The following is a 19332-nucleotide window of genomic DNA, read 5'->3' as shown; positions in this document are numbered from 1 at the left end:
ATGCTTCCTTAGCCCACTGAGCTACCCAGGTGCCCTGAAGTTTTAACTTTAGAACCACTAATGGGAACAGTACCCCCACTTTCAAGAGCTCATGGCAATGCTATCATTCATTCAAAATATTTAATGAAATGATTCCCAAAGAAGGATTAATGGTGCATAATCTACCTGCATTTTTTTGGTATATTTTTATATTGAAGTTCAATTTGTCAACATATAGCATAACACCCAGTGCTCATTCCATCAAGTGCCCCCAACAGTGTACCTGCATGTTTTAAAAAAGATTCAATTTATTTATTCATGAGAGACACAGAGAGGCAGACATTGGCAGAGGGAGAAGAAGGCTCCCTGCGAAGAGCCTGATGCGGGACTGGATCCCGGGATTCCAGGATCACAACCTGAGCCAAAGGCAGACACTCAACCACTGAGCCACCCAGGTGCCCCTACCTGCATTTTTAATAATCTGTAATGGAAACATTTTACATTAGTTTAATATGGCCTTTACTTAAGGATTTTCATAATATATTTGTTCTAGAATTTAATGTCAGAAAACATTTTCTTCCAGATGAACTCATTTCGTTCTACCCAACAATTTGAACTGGATAAACTTTTCCTGTCTCCCCCTTTTTTCCTTCACTGGCAGGACATGCAGAACTAAAGGGATCAACTGCAAAACTCTTTTCTCATTGGATGGCTTTTGATGTGTGTCTCTTTTGTTATTTTTTAATTGTCCAATAATACCTATTTAGTTTTTAGGATTTGCAAAATTTAGCAATGTACGAGAAACAAGTATGTATCCATAGTTCTGCCAGTCAGTGATAATTACCGTCAACATTAGGGCTATATATGTTTCTGGATTTTTTTTTCCACTAGCATAATAAATATGTATATGCTGGCAATGGCATGGTATATGTATTTTATAAACTGCCTTTTTCTTATGATCATTTTTCTATGCTGATAAATATAGACTTCTAAAGTAATGTTTAATGGTTGCAAAGCTTCCTAGGGCATGGGTGTATATATCATAATTTATTTGATGACACCTTTATTCGTGTCTTTAGTTTGTTTTTATCTTCAAATTATAAATATCCTTATTGTTTCTATTTTTTTTTATTGTAAGCCCCTTAAAGTTCCCTTTCAAAATAGGCAGGAATAATGAATGAATGAAATGCTAGGAATAGCCAAGATACCTGCAACTATAATTAGATTGCATTTACATTATCACGTTTTCTTTATGGTGCCGTCATTGTGGAGATGAATAATTATCCTCCCCCTCCCCCTCATTCTCAGCCAAAATGAGCGAAACTTCTTCCACTAGTGTTTCCATGATTCATCGGTCTTTTGAAGGTCAAGGTCCTCCTCGCCACCTGAGTGTCATGCATCCTGTTGTGGCCAAAAAAATCAGCTTCTACAAGAGTGGAGACCCACAGTTTGGCGGCGTCAAGGTGGTGGTCAACCCTCGTTCCTTCAAGACATTTGATGCTTTGCTCGATAACTTATCAAGGAAGGTGCCTTTACCTTTCGGGGTGAGGAACATCAGCACCCCTCGGGGAAGGCACAGCATCACACGCCTGGAGGAGCTGGAGGACGGCGCGTCGTACCTGTGCTCCCACCGTAGGAAAGTGCAGCCGGTCGACCTCGACAAGGCCCGCCGGCGCCCGCGACCGTGGCACAGCAGCCGGGCCATCAGTGCGCATGCGCAGCGCTCCCCGCCAACCAGCACAGGCGCCGCCGGCGCTCCCGGCATGCTACGCGCCCCGCGAAGGCTTCTGGTCTTTAGAAATGGCGACCCGAAGATGAGACGTGTGGTTATTATGAGCAGGAGGGTCACGCAGAGCTTCCAGGCTTTTCTGCAGCACCTGACAGAGGTTATGCGGTTCCCGGTGACCAAGCTGTATGCCACGGATGGAAGGAAGGTGAGTGTTCTGGGCGTTTCTCACGTCTGAGCTCGCGTCACGTAGGATGTGGATGGAGGCCCCGGAGAATGAAAGGCTTCGCGTGCACACGTGTGTGTGTGGTGTGGTGTGTGTGTGGTATGTTCCCGCCCTGGTGGGAGGGTACCGGCTCACGTGTGTGGGTGGCTCTACTGTTCTCTGGTCAGAATCCGAGGGAGCGATTGCCATGAGGGGCTCTTTTTAATCTCACACTCCCTCCCCTTTTTTGCCTTCCTTGAGCACCGAGTTGAATAATGGGTTGGCACAGAATCTTATCACGACAATATTTCTTGAAAAGCCGTGGCCACCAGTGATACTGTTAGGTAGAGAAAGCATTTTTTTCTGCCACTTCTGCTGGTGGGAGGGTAGGTAGGTAGGTGGAGGAGCAGAGGAGAGCTCCCCCTGCAGCTGTGAGCCTGTCCACCAGGCCCTTTCTCAGCTTGCTCAGGGTAGAAATTAGCTACAGCTGGATATTTTGGTGGGGAAGGCAGAGGCTGAACTGACTTTTAAAGATATTTTTTAAGTTATGGCAGAAGACTGGTCACCAGGTAGTGTACTGGCCGAGTAATGATGTTGGTCTCACCACCCCCACCTTGATAGTTGGTAATTTTGTATACATTATTGGTGCCTAAAGAATACTTGGTGATGGGCAGCCCGGGTGGCTCAGCCGTTTAGCGCGGCCTTCAGCCCAGGGCTTGATTCTTGAGACCCGGGATCGAGTCCCACGTCGGGCTCCCTGCATGGAGCCTGCTTCTCCCTCGGCCTGTGTCTTTCTCTCTCTCTCTCTCTGTCCCTCATAAATAAATAAATAAATAAATAAAATCTTTAAAAAAAGAAAGAAAAAAAGAATGCTTGGTGATTATCTCTGTAAAGCCCTGAAGGTTGTTGATTCCCTTCACTATAAAACTGACATGGAAAGGGGGCCATAGCTGGCTGTCCACCACACTCTTGATATCAGGGTTGTGAGTTCAAAGTCCCACGTTGGGTGTAGAGATACTTAAAAAAAATAATCATAAAATCTTTTTTTTTTAAAGATTTTGTTTATTTATTCATGAGAGACACGGAGAGGCAGAGACACAAGCAGAGGGAGAAGCAGGCTTCCCGCAGGGAGCCCACTGGGGGACTAAATCCCAGAACTCTGGGATCACGCCCTGAGCCGAAGGCAGACCTCAACCGCTGAGCCACCCAGGCGTCCCAAACATCATAAAATCTTAAAAAAATTACCATATGGAGGGATCCCTGGGTGGAGCAGCGGTTTGGCGCCTGCCTTTGGCCCAGGGCGCGATCCTGGAGACCCGGTGCATGGAGCCTGCTTCTCCCTCTGCCTGTGTCTCTGCCTCTCTCTCTATATATATGACTATCGTAAATAAAAAAAAAAAAATTACCATATGGAAAGAACAAAACTTCATGTTGCTCATATAAGGAACTTAACTCTTTGGTTTCTTCTAGGTTCCCAGTCTCCAGGCGGTGATCCTGAGCTCTGGAGCTGTGGTGGCAGCAGGAAGGGAGCCATTTAAACCAGGAAATTATGACATCCAGAAGTACTTGCTTTCTGCAAGATTACCAGGGACCTCTCATCATGTATACATCAAGGGAAATACTAGATCAGAAAGCAGAAAGAGTAAGTCACTTAAATTTTTAGTCCTGAGTTGTGTGGTTTTTTTTCCTTTTGTTTTTAACCACAACATCAAAAAAACAAAAACAAACCCAAAACCCAAAACAATCTATGCTTAAATGACCAATTTCCTTCATCACGTGAAAGAAAATGAGAGGATCAAAAACATTCTAAACTGAAATTGGTTATATGTATAGTAGGAAAGAGTCTTAGAGATTGTATGATTTTTTTTTTTTTAGATTTTTCCAAATCAGTCAGTGATTAAGTTGATGTGGTAAGCCTTTATTTGTGTGTGTGTGTGTGGGGGGGGGGAGGAATATAATACCTAGATAAAAAAAATTGCCAGCATTTCTTGATTTGGAGAGGAGTTTTATGGGATTTGTATAAGTGACATCTGGTAGAGTTTTCTCCAGATCGTACCATGCAACATCATAGCTGAGCTCAGCAGATTGAGTGACTGTGTTTTTAAAAATCTCTTAAGTACATATCAACTCCACTTTCTGAAGTTATTCCAGTAAAAATCACAGCCCTTGGATCCATTTTTTATTTAAAAAATTGATGTGATCATTCATGCTGGTTAATAATAATCTAGGTTGATGATTCCTTAGGAAATGCTGCACAATATAGCATAATCCTTTGGGTTGGGGAGAAAGAGGGCTTGTTGATGCTCAGAACTGTGGCATAAGCTGTAAATTCTCTATGCAGGCATGGTTAGTTGTATTATTCAGTGTGCTCAATATTTTAATCTCTATTCATTGTGCACACTTTTTTAGCTCTGTGCTAAGGAATTTATTGCCATTTATACTTAAATTTTGGTTTTTATTTAGATGTGGAATAATAAACCCTTTGAGTAGTATTAATCTCTCTACTTACTGCTGAAGAGGGTGAAACTCCTCTGTTATGATATATTCAATAGATACCTCTTAATGTTTCTATTTTGTAGGGATTAGCTGCCAAATACCTGGTAAGTGTATGGTAGTACTATTTCACTGTGCTCATTTTACTAAGGTGATTTTACTGTTTTGTGATGGGTTTCTGAGTATGATTTTTGATGGTGTTAGGGAATGTGAGGGTTTTGTTAAGTTTTAATTTAAAAAATTTTAAGTGAGGCATTTTCATTGGCAATTTTGGTAAATGCATACAAAAATAAGAGAAAATAGTTTTAGGTTTATACTCTGAAATGTTGAAGGTATTTAATTGATGCAAAACATATGTAAATCTATACAAACTGTTAATAAGAGTTTGATTGAATTAAAGAAGCTTGAATACTAAAGTTATCTTTAGAGACACACAGTAAAAAATAACTAAATATGTTGGCTTGTTGTCTAGCTCTGTTTTTTTTTTGTGCCCTATGTAAAATGTAATTACATTATGCAAAGTGAATGCTAAATTAGTAATTATTACTCAATTAATGTTTTTAAATTCTAAAAATGTTTTAGCTTTCATAATGCTATAGATGTCTCTCTTGGCTTTGCACAGGCAGGAAAATGAATATAACTGAATTTTATTATTTGCTTTGTTTGCATAGGTAAGCAGCACTTAGACTCCAGTTTCAGTACTGGTAAATAAAACAACAAAACAAAATTCCACAAAAATCTTTATTTTTGCTAGAATCCTTGTCAGTTTCTACTTTATAATTTCCTTCTTAAAATTGCCTAATTAAACTCATTAAAATACTATGAATCTTATTATTAAAGTAGGATTATAGGTTTTCTTTTTGAGAGTAGGTTGTAGAAATGTACCAGATGTTATAGTGAATTTAAATAACCAATGAATACATAGAGGTGAGAAACATATTAATAATCTTACTATGTATGACTTTAACTTCAGATATAGAGCTGCATTATAGTTTCAATAGGGTTTTTCAGACAAGTTTCTGAAACAAACCATGATTTACAATATTGTTTCTACAGAAAAAGTTCAAACCAGCTGATTTACTGATGATATTTTGGAAAATAAAACATCCATGCATTTAGGGCTGCCTAGCATCAATGTGAGGAAGGTTTGGTTTGTAATAAAGACTTACAGTGTATTAAAAAAAATCTTACTATGAAATTTAGAAAATATGGTATTTTTCTTACCAATAACTTAATTTTTTTCTTTTCTTTCTTTGCTGCCTCTTCTATTGGATATTTATAACTTCTCTGTCTTCTGCATTTTGACATGGGACATCTTTTAACTCTTAAAATCTTGAAAGTGAGCACACATGTGCCTTCAAGCCCAAGGTCCCAGATTTATTCTGTTTCTTCTGGCAAAATGCATAATAATGATTGCTACTCAGACCATTCTTTTGCTTCTGAAAATTACTTGGCCTTGGAAAAAAATGATTCTCGGAATTTACTGATATACCCTTCTGAAGATGATATTGAGAAATCAATTATTTTTAATCAAGATGGCACCATGACAGTTGAGATGAAAGTTCGATTTAAGATAAAAGAGGAGGAAACCATAAAGTGGACCACTGTCAGTAGAGCTAGTCTTTCTCATAACAATGAAAAGTGTGAGGTAGGCTGTTTTCCAGGAAGAACAGATGATCAGTCATCTCATTTAAAGATTGCAGCATGCTCATTGTCTGCAGATGTCTCATCTCTGGAGAAAGACAATAATCAAGAGGTCAGTTTGACAGAGGAAATAAACACTCGAATAACAGATCAAGAGACTGAAACTTGCACTTCTGTTAGTTGGGAGAATGGTGCTATGGACACAAACACTGTCCAGGGGACTCAGGATCAAGCAAAGCATCATTTTTATAGGCCCCCTACACCTGGACCAAAGAGAGTGAGACAAAAATCTGTGAGAGGGAGTGTGACCTTGGTTTCTGAAACTGAAGTTGAAGAGGAAATGATTAGACAATTTTCCTATAGTGAAGCAAGGGAAGATGGGGAAAACAAATCTGAGTATCACATGTTCACACATTCTTGCAGTAAAATGTCATCAGTATCTAACAAACCACTGCTTGTTCACATCAATAACAATGAGCAGATGGAGTCATCTTTAGAAAGGAAAAAGGAAAGCAGGTTGCTCAAGTCAGGTGCAATACGTGCTGGTGTAGAAATTACAAATCAGAAGATGTTAGAGATGTCTCATGATAATGGCTTGCCACAGACTATATCAGAAAACTCAGTTGTGGAGGAAGTTATAGTTGATAGTTTAACATCAGACAACAAAACTAATATCAAAATCTTAAGGCCTTATAGTAGGACCGGGGATAGATTCAGCCCTATTTTAGCAGATACAACTCATTCTTTAAGTAACGACTCTGGAATTGACAAAACTGTTTCTGAGATCCCAGCTTTAGTAGAGTCTTCCACTGTTACCACAAGAATTGACAGACTAATTAACGAATTTGCTCAGTGTGATTTAACAAAATTTCCAGCAAATGAAAAGCAGACTTTGTTATCTGTTGCCAGCAAAAAGAAGATGAAATCTCAGCAACAAGTGATAAATTCTAGGCATCAGGTCCGGAAGATTGCAACCAAAGGAATTCTTAGTAAGAGTAAGAGAATAAACACAGGACGTAGAATTGCACAGGAAATCATATTGGAGGGTTCAGATGGTTCCCTTAAAGGAGGAGTAGTTTGTGAGGAAGACCTCCATGTAAGTGATACGGTAATTGAATCAAATTATTGTCCCCAAAGTGATCTCAATCCTGTACATTCCAAGAATTTCCACGTAAATAAATTAAATACTCTTCAGAATCCTAAAAAGGTTCAAGGACTTTTAGCTAAAAGAAAATCCAGACCACTAACCAAAGTAAGTTTAGGAGGACCTACAAAAAGAGAAATTGGTCAAGGAGATAAAGTATTTCCCCATAATGACTTTAGGTATTGCAAAAATAATTTTGAAGATCAAAATTTATTTCCTATGTTTAACTTCCTTGAGCAAAAACCCAGTGATTTTTGTGGACCACAGGGCCAAGCAGAAATAGCATCTTGGTATTTGGGAGGAATTACTAAGAAAAATTTAGTTTCAAAAGTTAATAATCCACACATAACTTTAAAAACTCAGAAGAAACAAAAAGGGGTTAAGTTAAAATCAAGTACTACTGTAAGTAAACAACAAGTTACAACCAGGGCAAATTCCTTAGGTTCTTTGAAAAAAGCTGTTTTTCCTGAGGCTATTAGCCATCATTCAGTTCAAAATTATATACAGAGATGGTTGCAGAACACAAATCCACATTCAGCTTTGCAACCTAGAAAATCAGCTCCAATATACAAAAAGGATAGGAGTGTGGTAAATTGTAACAACAATGGTTTTGCAGGAACTAAGTCCCACACAAGTTCTGGAGAAGGAAATAATTTTGCTAGAGAAAGTAACAAATACATAACTAAAAATGCCAGTTTGACAGAAAATCTAGGAAAAAAGGTAGGTAATTTTTTTGACAAAGTTAACAGTGAAGAACTTTCTAAAGATCTCTATGAGAACCAGGTTGAATCTCTGAATGATGCTTGCTTGCTTCCCTTGCATGAAAATTGTGCTTTGTCACAGTCAGCTATTGATGATCATAATACTAAAATCCAGGTATGTGCTGAAAAATTAGGACCAGAGATAAGCCTTGTTTACCAAGAGATAAATGTAGCTACAAAAAGGCACAGCGTAGAAGCTGCTATTCAAGTAGATCTTACAGAAGAAGACACTTCAAAAGACACTTTACCAATCTTATTGCTTCGCCAACTGCAAGCTTTAGTTCCTAGTATTCATAAGACTCAGAATGGAATTACTCAAATGCCAGGTTCACTTGCAGATATTCCCTTCTCTTCCCCAATATGTAAGTCTTATACTAATGTTCTTCTAGCTTGGCTTCTGGTACTAACCTTAAAAGGAAGTATAAATAGCTTCTGTCAAGGTGATCCTCACAAGACTACCAACAGAGCTTCAGAAATACTTGGATTATTGGAGGTCCTAAGGCATACTGCCATCACGGAGGAAGCTGATGATTTGAAGGCTGCTGTTGCCAATTTAGTGGAATCAACCACAAATCACTTTGGACTCACTGAGAAAGAACAAGACATGGTTCCAGTAGGACTTTCTGCAAATTGTTCCACACCCAACCTTCATAGAGTTCCTAAGTGCGTTGAAAATGAAAAAACACAGAAAATCTCTTCAGGTGGAGGCTACTCTGCCAGTGAGCACTGTGGCCCTGAAGCCTGTGTTTTAGAGTTGACCTGTTCATGTCAGATGTGCATTGTGAATAAGACCTGTCCTCCAAAAGAGACTTGTAACCTCAGTGACATTTTTTGCCCTAGTGATGGCTGTACTGTTGATCAGACCCCCATGAATAAGGCTTGTTTCCAAGGAGAGGTCTGTTCACTTACTGATGCTCTATCTTCCCACAAGGCTTGTGCTCATGAAGAAAACCATAGTCGTAAGGCAACCTGCCCAATTGATGAGGCCTACATTCCCAACAAAATCTGTAACACCAGTGATTTTTTAATTTTTAAAGAAAACACATGTACTGATAATTTGGAATTGACTGAAGAATTAGAAAGAATCAATAAAGTTCAGAAAGATCTAAATATTTTGGCAGACCCTGGGTGTAAACATAGCTTTAATATATTGGTATCAGACCAGAATATCAGCAATTTAAGCTACTCTAGCTTTCCCATAAATGAAACTGAACCAGAATTTGATAAGGAATGTAGTTCTGTAGCTGAATTTAAAAATTATTCATTAAAGACATTTCAGGGTAAAAATGCATATACATCATCTGATAAGGAAGACTCAAAGACTTCTGAAGAACCGGGCTCAATAACCAATAGCATGACATCAAGTGAAAGAAACATTTCAGAATTGGAATCTTTTGAAGAATTAGAAAACCAGGACACTGATACCTTTCATATGAAGGTAAATGCAAGAGAGCAGGCCGCTGAAGAATTGATCCAAAAAGAGTTAGAGGCTAGTAAAAATTTGCAGTTGATCGATGGCTCCAGAAGGAACATTACAGAAGAAGAAGAAGGAAGAAATGGTATAATTTGCGAGGCAATCCGAAGGAGGCTGGCAACACCACCATCTTTAGTGTTTTGCTATGATTCTAAGCAAAATACTGAAAAGGAACTCAATGAAAGAGAAACTAAAATGAGAGTAAAAATGATGGTGAAAAGCATGGAAATTGGAAGTTATTCAGAGTCCTCTCTTGATTTTAAAAATGACTTCATAGGACCAGTGACTTCTGATTGGTCTGAATTTAGACCAAGCAGTGAGAATGAGCAGCCATATAAAACATCCAGTGATGGCCCCAATGGCAGTTGTGAGGAAATTGTTCAAGACAAGGACTATAATAAAGGATTTGTTAAAAGGACAATAGAAAAACTTTACAGTAAAGGGGAAATTATTAAACCATCTTTTTTTTCTGGGTCTATACACAGATCTCAGGTTTGTCCTTATAATTCTGTCGAATTTCAGTGTGCTAGGAAAGTAGATCTTTACGATTCTGAAGGTCAGTCATTTGGCTCTTCTGAACAGCTCTCTAGTAATTCATCTATGTTGCAGAAATTTCTAGAAGAAGGACAAGATAAATGTGACTTTAATGATGTGAGGGCCAATTATCATGGAGGAGACATTGTAGGACATGGTACAAAACAAAACGATCATAACAGAATCATCAAAGACATAGAAGGAGGAGTACTGATTGATAAAGGAAAGTGGCTCCTGAAAGAAAATCATTTGTTAAGAATATCATCTCCTGAAAATTCTGGCTTATATGGCAATGCAGACATCATATCAGTGGATACTCTACTTAATAATGACAATGAAGTACCATATTCCCATTTCGGAAATTTGGCCCCAGACCCAAACATGGCTGAGCTGTCCTCTTCAGAATTGGAGGAATTGAGTCAACCCCTTGAACTGAAATGCAGTTATTTTAATATGCCTCATTGTAGTGATTCTGAGCCTTTTTGTGAGGATTTGCTAGATGTTCAAAATAAAACTTGTGCCAGGGAGACAATACCAGTTCATCATGCAGAGGAGAAGGCTAATCATAAATCAGAAAGAGTATGCACATCAGTAACTCATGGCTTTACATCTGCTGGTAACAAAGTTCATCCTGTCTCTGATGATACTATTAAAAATCAACCTTTGCCTGCCAATAATGCAATTCATGGTGCACTTCAGGAAGGTGACTCTTTGGATAAACTCTATGCTATCTGTGGACAGCATTGCCCGATACTAACTGTTATCATCCAGCCTATAAATGAGGAAGACCGAGGATTTGCATATTGCAAAAATTCTGATATTGAAAATTTCTTGGGCCTCCATTTATGGATGAAAGTACATCCATATTTACTACCATCAAACAAAACCATATTTAGAGATGATAACAATAAAGCAAATGGTAGAAAAGCATTTATTGATAATGCCTTTGATGATACATTTGACTTGATGGATAAAAGAAAATTAAGAAATTTAAAAGGAGTTAGTTCATTGGGCTTAGAGGAAGAAAATAATTTAAAGAAATTTCAATTATATTTAAAGAAAAAGTTTTGTGTGAATTTCTTGCACACATCATTGTTGATTGTGGATAATAGGAATTCAGATACACGCGACTCCATGAATCAGACAAATGAAATCTTTGAAGTAGTTGATGAGAATAATAATTTCTTGAATAGCAGATTTCAGAACTCAAGAACAAATCTCAACCAAGTAGTAAGAGAAAATAGTGACTTCTTTTTTGAAATGCATGGTCAGACTTGCCTATTTTACCAAGTTGAAACATCCTTAAATATTAGTAACAGAAATACAGTAGAAATATTTTATGTATTTGAGGATGAAAATCTTTTTATTTGGGAAGAGGAAAGCCAATTTGATCTTGAAAGCAATGATGAAGATTTATAATTTTAATATCAGCACAGCCTTTTAAAATCAATGCATTTTTTCCTCATAATGAGATGAAACATCTAGAATGGGCATAGACGAGGTAACCTTTAAAAATTTCCCACTTCTTTAAAATGAGCTTATTCTAGAAGCTTGCACTTGGATAATCTGATTTGACTTTCATTATTCTGCTGTTCTTCATTTTTCCAAAAATTAGAGACTCAGTTTTTATTCTATTATTTTTGAAATTTTTGTGTTTGTTTTTCCCTGAACATATGTAACTTCCTAGAACTGATTTTTCTTTCAGGACATCACAAATGCCCTAAAGACAGGAATTAGATATTTTTTCTCTCCTTTTATGTTGTTTACTTTAGTGCAAAATCTGTATTGGTGAATAAAATATATTGGTGAATAAATAGAATAGACATAGTCTCAAAGTGTACTTCATTTATTAATTTTAACTGCTGATTTAATAAAAGTATGAAGGTAAGATCTCACAACAATCTCCTATTTCTTGTTCCACATGTGTTGAATCTGGTTTCCTCAGAACGTTTGATGAACTCACAAGCATTTCCAGAGGACAGGATTCACCAGTTATTTTCACAATTAGAAAAAAATGCTTTACTACTAAGCTGTCTCTCTAGTACTTTGCCTAGAAAATATAATCTTTTAAACAGTAGTAAAATGTTAAGGAATCCAGATAGGTCAGAATTAAAAAGAGGAAAAACTTAGGGCAGCTCTGGGAAGCAAAAGGAGCTGGAATGTTTTAACTTGGGAAAGAAAATTTAAAATTTAAAATTCTCATAATTGGAAAAGAACTGCTATGAAGAGAAACTTGACATTTTTTAATGTTTCAACTGCAATTAGATATAAAAACATGTTGCCTAGAAGGATAAATAAATTTGATTAGACTTTAAATTGCCTCTTTTGAATACTTGAGGTATTTTGCTTGGGATTATCCAGGGACCCTTTTAAGATTCCTTTCACTTCATGACTATATGATAGTATAGAAACACATTTAAAAAATTTATTCATTTATTTATGAGAGACACAGAGAGAGGGACGGAGAGAAAGGCAGGCTCCATGCAGGGAGCCCGACATGGGACCCGATCCCGGGACTCCACAGGATCATGCCCTGGGCCAAATGCAGACACTCAACCACTCAGCCACCCAGGATTCCCTAGAAACAAGTTTTATAAAACATTGAAATCTATGTTTCTTGTGTGGAACTGCCTTAAAGTAGAACAATTAATGGTGTTTTTGAGCCACATACAGAGGTGCTAAAATAACTTAAATTTGGCATTGAGTAACCAAAGGTAAGTAATTACATAAAAATACCTTTGGTTTCAGCTCTGCATGAGGCATAAATTCATAAAAAACTATGAGTTGCTATTTATTTCACCAGATGAAGCCTATCTCTATGTAGAGTATGCTTTTTCTAAATTAAGTGATAGGATTTTCTCATTGAAAAGTAGAGATTGCTATGTTATGTAAGCTTCTGTAATGACCAATGAGAATTTTGTTCAAATAAAAGGGCTAAAATTGTGGAGAAATAATAGAAGGTGGATAATTAATGTTAATTTTGTGCCTATTTTATAGTAGGGTCTATGGTAGTCTTACAGATTGATTACGTGTAATCTTTCCTCATAAAGACACTGAATTTGGCTTTGCTATACTCCCTTTTTATAGGTGACAGAACCTAGAGGAAGGGAGGTAAAGCACTTTCATCAGTGGTGCACAGTATCATGTCAGAATTTGAACCCAGACCTTTGTGCTTGAAAATCAAAGCTATTTTTATTACACCTTTATTTTTTTAATGTGAGGAAAAAGTGGTAAAATGTTTAAAAAATTGGGCATCTGCATGGCTCAGTCTGTTAAGTGTCTGACTCTTAATTTCGGCTCAGGTCATGACCTCAGGGTTGTGAAATGGAACCCTGATCAGGCTCTATGCTGAGCGTGGCGACTGCATAAAATTCTCTTTCCCCTTCTTCCTCTGTCCCTTATCCATATATACATAAAATCAGTGCTCTCTCCAGAGAAGGAAATTAATTTGGAAAGAGAATGATATTTAGGTGTATCAAGGAGATTGGGGAAATCACATCAGCCAGGAGCTTTTAGGAAAATATGGCATGTAGCATATGGTTTTTACCAATTATACTACAAATGTTATATTAATGCAATAACACTAGTAGGTGGCCCAGATGATATTGGGAATAGAATTGAGAGTGACATGTGAATTAGTAATCCATGACTGTGTAATGTACTATTTGAGATGAATGGGTTCATATGCATTATATTCTGAGATTTGGATCCACATCATCTATCATGTTTCTATCCTGGTTCTAGCATATTGCTTGGGACATGGTAAGCACCTAGTAAATGTGTTGAATGGTTAAGAAATGCTTTTTCTTTATGCCTTGTTATCTTCAAATTGATACATATAGGGAGGGGGATATGAAAAGATGCTAAGAGGTAGAGCTGAGTTTTTTTTTGTGTATTTTTTGAAGCAATATTTCAGTCATTAAAAACATCTGTGATGAAAGTGATTTTTTCTTTTAAACATTAAAATGAATTTTAAAAAATTTTCACCAGACTTATATTAAAAACATATCTTGTAACACTGTGAAAGAAGACTAAATGAAACTTCAGAAGAAATTTAAGAATTTTGCACAGACCTGGCTTTTGCTTTAAAGGTGAAGTGTCCGAGATTGAGGATGGGATCTGAGCCTATTGTGTTCTGGATAATGTAGCCAAGTTCAGAATCTTGGAATCTAGGTGAAATGATGTAATTATTGTTTATGCCCACAAGATGTCAGCTGCACTATGCTTTGCTGGAAGCTCAGTCGCTGGACTCAGAAAGAGGCAGAGAGACATCTCTGAGGCAGAGGGACCCCAGGATCGCGCCTTGGGCCAAAGGCAGGCGCCAAACCGCTGAGCCACCCAGGAATCCCCAGTTTGGTTGCTTTTTATCAACTTGTCTTCCAGATTGCTAATTTGTCTTTTTGTATCCACTAATCTGCTGTTGGTTCTGTCTAGTATATTTTTAAATTTCAGTTATTAAAACTCTTCAGATCTGACTGGTTCTTTTAAATGTTTTCTGTCTCATTGTTGAAGTCCTCACTGAGATCATCCACTGTTTTCCCAAGTCCAGGGAGTATTTTTACAAATTTACTTTGAATTTTTTGTTAACCATATTGCATATCTTTGTTTCATTAGCTCTTTTGCTGTGATTTTGTCTTGTTCTTTCATTTGTGCCATATTTCTTTGTTTCCTCATTGTCTAGCTCTCTGTTTCTTTTTTTTTCTTTTTCTTTTTAAAGATTTTATTTATTTATTCATGAGACACACACACACACACACACACAGAGGCAGAGACAGACGGGAGAAGCAGGCTCCATGCAGGAAGCCTGATGTGGGACTCGGTCCTGGGACACCAGGATCATGCCCTGGGCCGAAGGCAGGCGCCAAACCGCTGAACTACCCAGGGATCCCTCTAGCTCTCTGTTTCTACGTATTAAGTAGAATCCCATGGTCTTGAGAGTAGTAGCCTTAAAGAGGCCACTACTGGAGGTGTCCTGTAGCACAATCCCTCCTGGTCTCTAGAATCAGGCACTCCAGGTGTTCTGTGTGGGCTGCATGTGTGCTACTATTGTGGCTGAGCCACTATTGCCTTCAACCTAGCCAGTGGCATTGACCACTTTGCTCACTCTAGGTGTCCTGAAAAGAGTTTGGTCCCTGTGCTATTGAGAGACTTGCCTGAAGTCACCGTGAGCTCGTTGGTGGATGGGGCCAGTGGTCAGACAAACTATCTGCAATCTGCCTTTCCATCTCAGCTGCAGGTGCACCAAAGGACAGGGCTTGCTCCCTTGGCAGCCAGCTAGGAGGATGGGCTTTGAGAACTGCAGGCTCACTGGTATCTGGAGTTATCTATCCCCTCCCCAAGGCAGGAATCATTTTGCTGGTTCCTGCTAGGGTTGCTTGCACAGTGTGGTTGGGCAGGACCTGCTTTGAACAGATGTTTCCTGAGGCAAGTAGGTTGGATGGAGCAGGTCCACAAGGGAGCACTAGAGTAGGGCATGTGGTGCTAGCAAAGTAGATGGAGAGTGTTAGCACTGACTCCTACAAACATCTGGCTATCTAGACGGAGGAGAAATGGCATCTGGTAGTACTTTTGGTCCTGGAGAAGTCTCCTGAAAATCTGTACCCCTCCAGTTCATGTTCTAAGATTAGTCAATAAATCTTCACATATACCCCACGTGATTTTCAAACTGCTGCTGCTTTGCTGTCTCTCAGGCTGATTTTTTATTAGGCTGGCCCTTTAAAAGTGGGGACTCAGTTTCTTATTGCCCTCCAGTTCTTGTGGCATTAAGTTTACTAATTTTTAGTTACCGGAGTTAAGCCCTGCTGATTTTTAAAGCTCCTGAAGTGAAGCCCCATTGGTTTTCATAGCCGGATGTTATGGATACTCATCTTCCCATGTAGGTCCCGTGTGCAAGATGCCTAGTGTGGGGTCTGATCTTTTTGTTTGTCTGTGCTTGGGGTGCCCCTTCTGTTTGTAGATGGTCTTGCCAGGGGTTTAGAACCCAAGTCTGTCTGTGCCCCTCTTACCTTTTTGATATGGCCTTCTCTCCACAATTAACTGGAAAGTTTTTTTTTGCCAGTCTTCAGATTGTTTTCATAGTGTGTTGTATAGATGTAGCTGTTCTCAGTTTATCTGTGTGACAAAGCTTATTATCCTCCTAATTTTTTTATCTTCCTCAGTGATCTCATTTTAGCTATTTTTTAAAAAGCCATTACTATTAATGACTTTAAAAATATGCTTTAAAATTTTTTATTTATTTTTTTTTATCAAGCAGCTGGGTGGACTCTGGCTGTTGGCATGCACTACTGTGGCTGTATAGCAGTGGAGGCCCATGTCAAGAGTCAGGCTGAGAGCATGCATAGCTGAGTGGCTTGCTGTAAGTGAGCCCAGTGGTGTGGGCCAGTAACAGGAAATTGGGTTGGAATCAGGCCTGCAACCATCAGTGGGGTCATTGGTGTGCACCCTTGTGGCTACAGGGTCTTCCCACAGGCATGGACATGGCATGGAGATCAGTGATGAGCATCAGCATTCAGGGCCACAGCTGGCTGGGCTAGCCAGAGGTGAGCCTGATGGTGCAGGCCAGAGACTAGAAATAGGGCTAAGTCTGGGCCTATCGGTAGCTGTGGGGACCTTGGCAGTTAATGTGCACTGATATGGCCCCAAGATCTTGCTATGGGCAGATAACATTGCAGTAGAGACTGGTGAAGAGAGTCGGGCTATTGGAGTACAAGTACAGAGCTAGAGGCCAAATAAAGCTATATTTTCCTTTTTGTGTGGTTGTTTTCGGGTGTTTTGTTCACTCTGTTGCTAAAATTTCTTAAATGGACTTCTGAGCTCTCCCAGAGCTGTTTTTGTCCTTGGATAGCTGTCTAATTGTTGATCTTCATGGGGGGATGGAGACTGGGTCTCCTACTCTACCATCTTGGTGATGTCTCTCTCCTGTAAGAGTAATATTGATGAATACCTGGAATCTCAAGACTATCACCCAAATAACAGTGTTTAAAGAGAACGGTGAGTCAATATAACCAAGTAAATTAAAATAGGATGTGAGATTCATGGAGAAACATGACTTGCATGCCACAGGAATTTATTATATTAGGACTGATAATGGTTAGTATGAAATAAATGACATTAAATTCTTAATTTTTATTCATATAAATGAAAATATATATGTGCACACACACTTATTGCAAAAAATATCCCACTTTTCTTATAAATGTGTAGAAAATCCAAAAGAATAATTCCACCTCATTTATATGATACTGGAAATACTTTGAGACTCCCATCTAAATATAAGAATATTAGGGGCAGCCCCGGTGGCTCAGCGGTTTGGCGCTGCCTTCATCCCAGGGTGTGATACTGGGGATCCTGGGGTCGAGTCCTACATCGGGCTCCTTGCATGGAGCCTTCTTCTCCCTCTGCCTGTGTCTCTGCCTTGCTCTCTCTCTCTCTGTCATGAATAAATAAAATCTTTAAAAAACTATTAGTGGGAATTCTCTCTCAAAAAATTAATTTATTATGTGAAGAAAGACTTGGACCAACAGAGAGCTCTCTAGATTTGTTATTTCATGGCTTTGCTTACTTACTTCCCATTCATTCATTATTATATACCACTGTCCACACTGAGGTCTGTACTATGTTTCATAGAACTTATGCTCCCTGTTTTGCCCTTCCAGGAGGTATGGTTTAGTAGTATAGTATGATATGAATTCAGGCTGATTCACTCTGTTTCTTCAAAAGGTTACTCTGGAGTTAACTCTGATACAGCTTGTTTGGCAGTCCACCTAGTATAATTATAATATAGACTTTGACCTGGTCTAAAATGGGTTAATATAAAATGTCTAAATGGTATGAAGGATGTGGCATGATACGGAACATCTTCATACTGACTTAACCCTTGGGTCTTGAATGAGATAGGAATGGGATCCTTGGTGACTGCCTAATTGGCAGATACCTGCAGACAGCGGGTCCACTAGTTTCTGTAGGGCATTAAGAGCTAAAACCAGACCTTGGGCCTGCCATGGCAGGTTATCCAGCTCAGAAGTTATACTTCTTTGGATGGTAAATACTTTCCCTTGTATTTTGATTTTTTTATTAAAGTTATACATGTGTAACTAGTTTTGAAAAATCAGGTAGAAATAGAAGGCTCAAAATAAAGAATAGTAGACCACTTTCTTACCCTTTACATAACGAATTCCCACTCCACAGAGGCATCCACCTTTAAAACTTTAAGCACTTCTATTTATTTCTAAAACTTTTTTTTTCAATTTCAGATTTTGCTTATTGAACTTCTCCACCTCCCACCTTCTACTTCTGTCCCTGTTCCTCCCGATATTATTTATAATTTTTAAAAATCACTATTCAGAGGTTTTATTTAATTACCATATAAATATTGTTCCTAAATTGAGCTGCTTTGTGTATTTTGACATTTCCTTTCTTGACTACTTTTTGTTTTCCTTGAAGTTAAAAATCGATTATCACTCATTTATTACCAAACCAATCCCCATGGCTGTAAATCTCTGTCAGCATAGATGTGTTCCTCTATTGGACCAATATTTTTCCCTTGGTTATATTAGTTATCTTGGAGGCATTCTTCATAAAGTCTCTTGCTACCCTACTCCACCCCTTTTCATCCAAAGTGGAATGTTTACTCTTCAGGCTTTTCTGCACACCTGTCATCCTGGAGCTTTTCTTCAGCAACATCCTGGGAATCTTATTTCCCTCTCTATATTGAATGTTGTATTTTTTGGAAATCCACATTCTACCCTTTAGGCATTAGTTTTGATAGAACAAATTCTCTGGTAGTTAATCAGGAAGAATGCATGGGAGGTAAAAATTTAGGGGATCTTAAATATATGAAGCTACCTTTTTTTTTTTTTAATTCTCATGCTTAACTGACAAAAGTGACACAGCATCGTAGGTTAGAAATAAGGTTATGAAAGCTTTGTTCATTTGTCTTTGTCTTCCAACCCAATGTGAAAAGTACTAAGCCATTCTCATTTCTGCTTCTATATATGACTCTCTTTCCCAAAAGCTTTTAGGACCTTTTATTTATTCTGGTATTCTGAAATTTCACAAAGATGCACATTGGTGTAAGTATATTTTTCATTTGTTATACTAAGCATTCAGTACCCATATTCTTCAGTTCTGGAAATTTGTTTTATAAATGTGTTTTTTTCTTTTCATTTTAGAATTCCCACTATGAATGTCATCTGAAGATGATGAACCTCTGAATTAATCCCTTAATTGTCTTTTCTATTTTCCTTGTTTTTCTTTTCTAAGAAAAGCCTTATTCAGATATAATTTACTTAAAAAAGGCCAATTTCAAATGTATATTTTAATGGTTTTGACAAATATATAGTCATATTACTGTTATTACAATCTAGATATAGA

At 38.2% G+C, this 19332-nt stretch overlaps 1 protein-coding gene across 1 annotated transcript; it reads left to right on the top strand.

Annotated features, from left to right (window-relative positions):
- Positions 1–1292: 1292 nt before the first annotated feature.
- On the top strand, positions 1293–11379 carry RP1 (RP1 axonemal microtubule associated). Its single transcript, XM_055318389.1, has 3 exons — positions 1293–1913; positions 3381–3552; positions 5744–11379. The coding sequence occupies exons 1-3, from the start codon at positions 1293–1295 to the stop codon at positions 11377–11379; spliced, it is 6429 nt and encodes a 2142-aa protein (XP_055174364.1).
- The last annotated feature ends 7953 nt before the right edge of the window (positions 11380–19332 follow it).

The sequence above is a fragment of the Nyctereutes procyonoides genome, unplaced genomic scaffold (genome assembly GCF_905146905.1).
Source record: "Nyctereutes procyonoides isolate TBG_1078 unplaced genomic scaffold, NYPRO_anot_genome, whole genome shotgun sequence".
Lineage (NCBI taxonomy): Eukaryota > Metazoa > Chordata > Mammalia > Carnivora > Canidae > Nyctereutes > Nyctereutes procyonoides.
The sequence above is the reverse complement of the archived record's forward strand: the minus strand, read 5'-3'. Positions and strand labels throughout refer to the sequence as shown.

Coding starts and splice junctions, on each gene's coding strand:
- RP1 (XM_055318389.1), top strand. CDS start 1,293: ATGAGCGAAACTTCTTCCACTAGTGTTTCCATGATTCATCGGTCTTTT. Junction 1,914..3,380: donor ATGCCACGGATGGAAGGAAG/GTGAGTGTTCTG, acceptor GGTTTCTTCTAG/GTTCCCAGTCTCCAGGCGGT. Junction 3,553..5,743: donor TAGATCAGAAAGCAGAAAGA/GTAAGTCACTTA, acceptor AAATCTTGAAAG/TGAGCACACATGTGCCTTCA.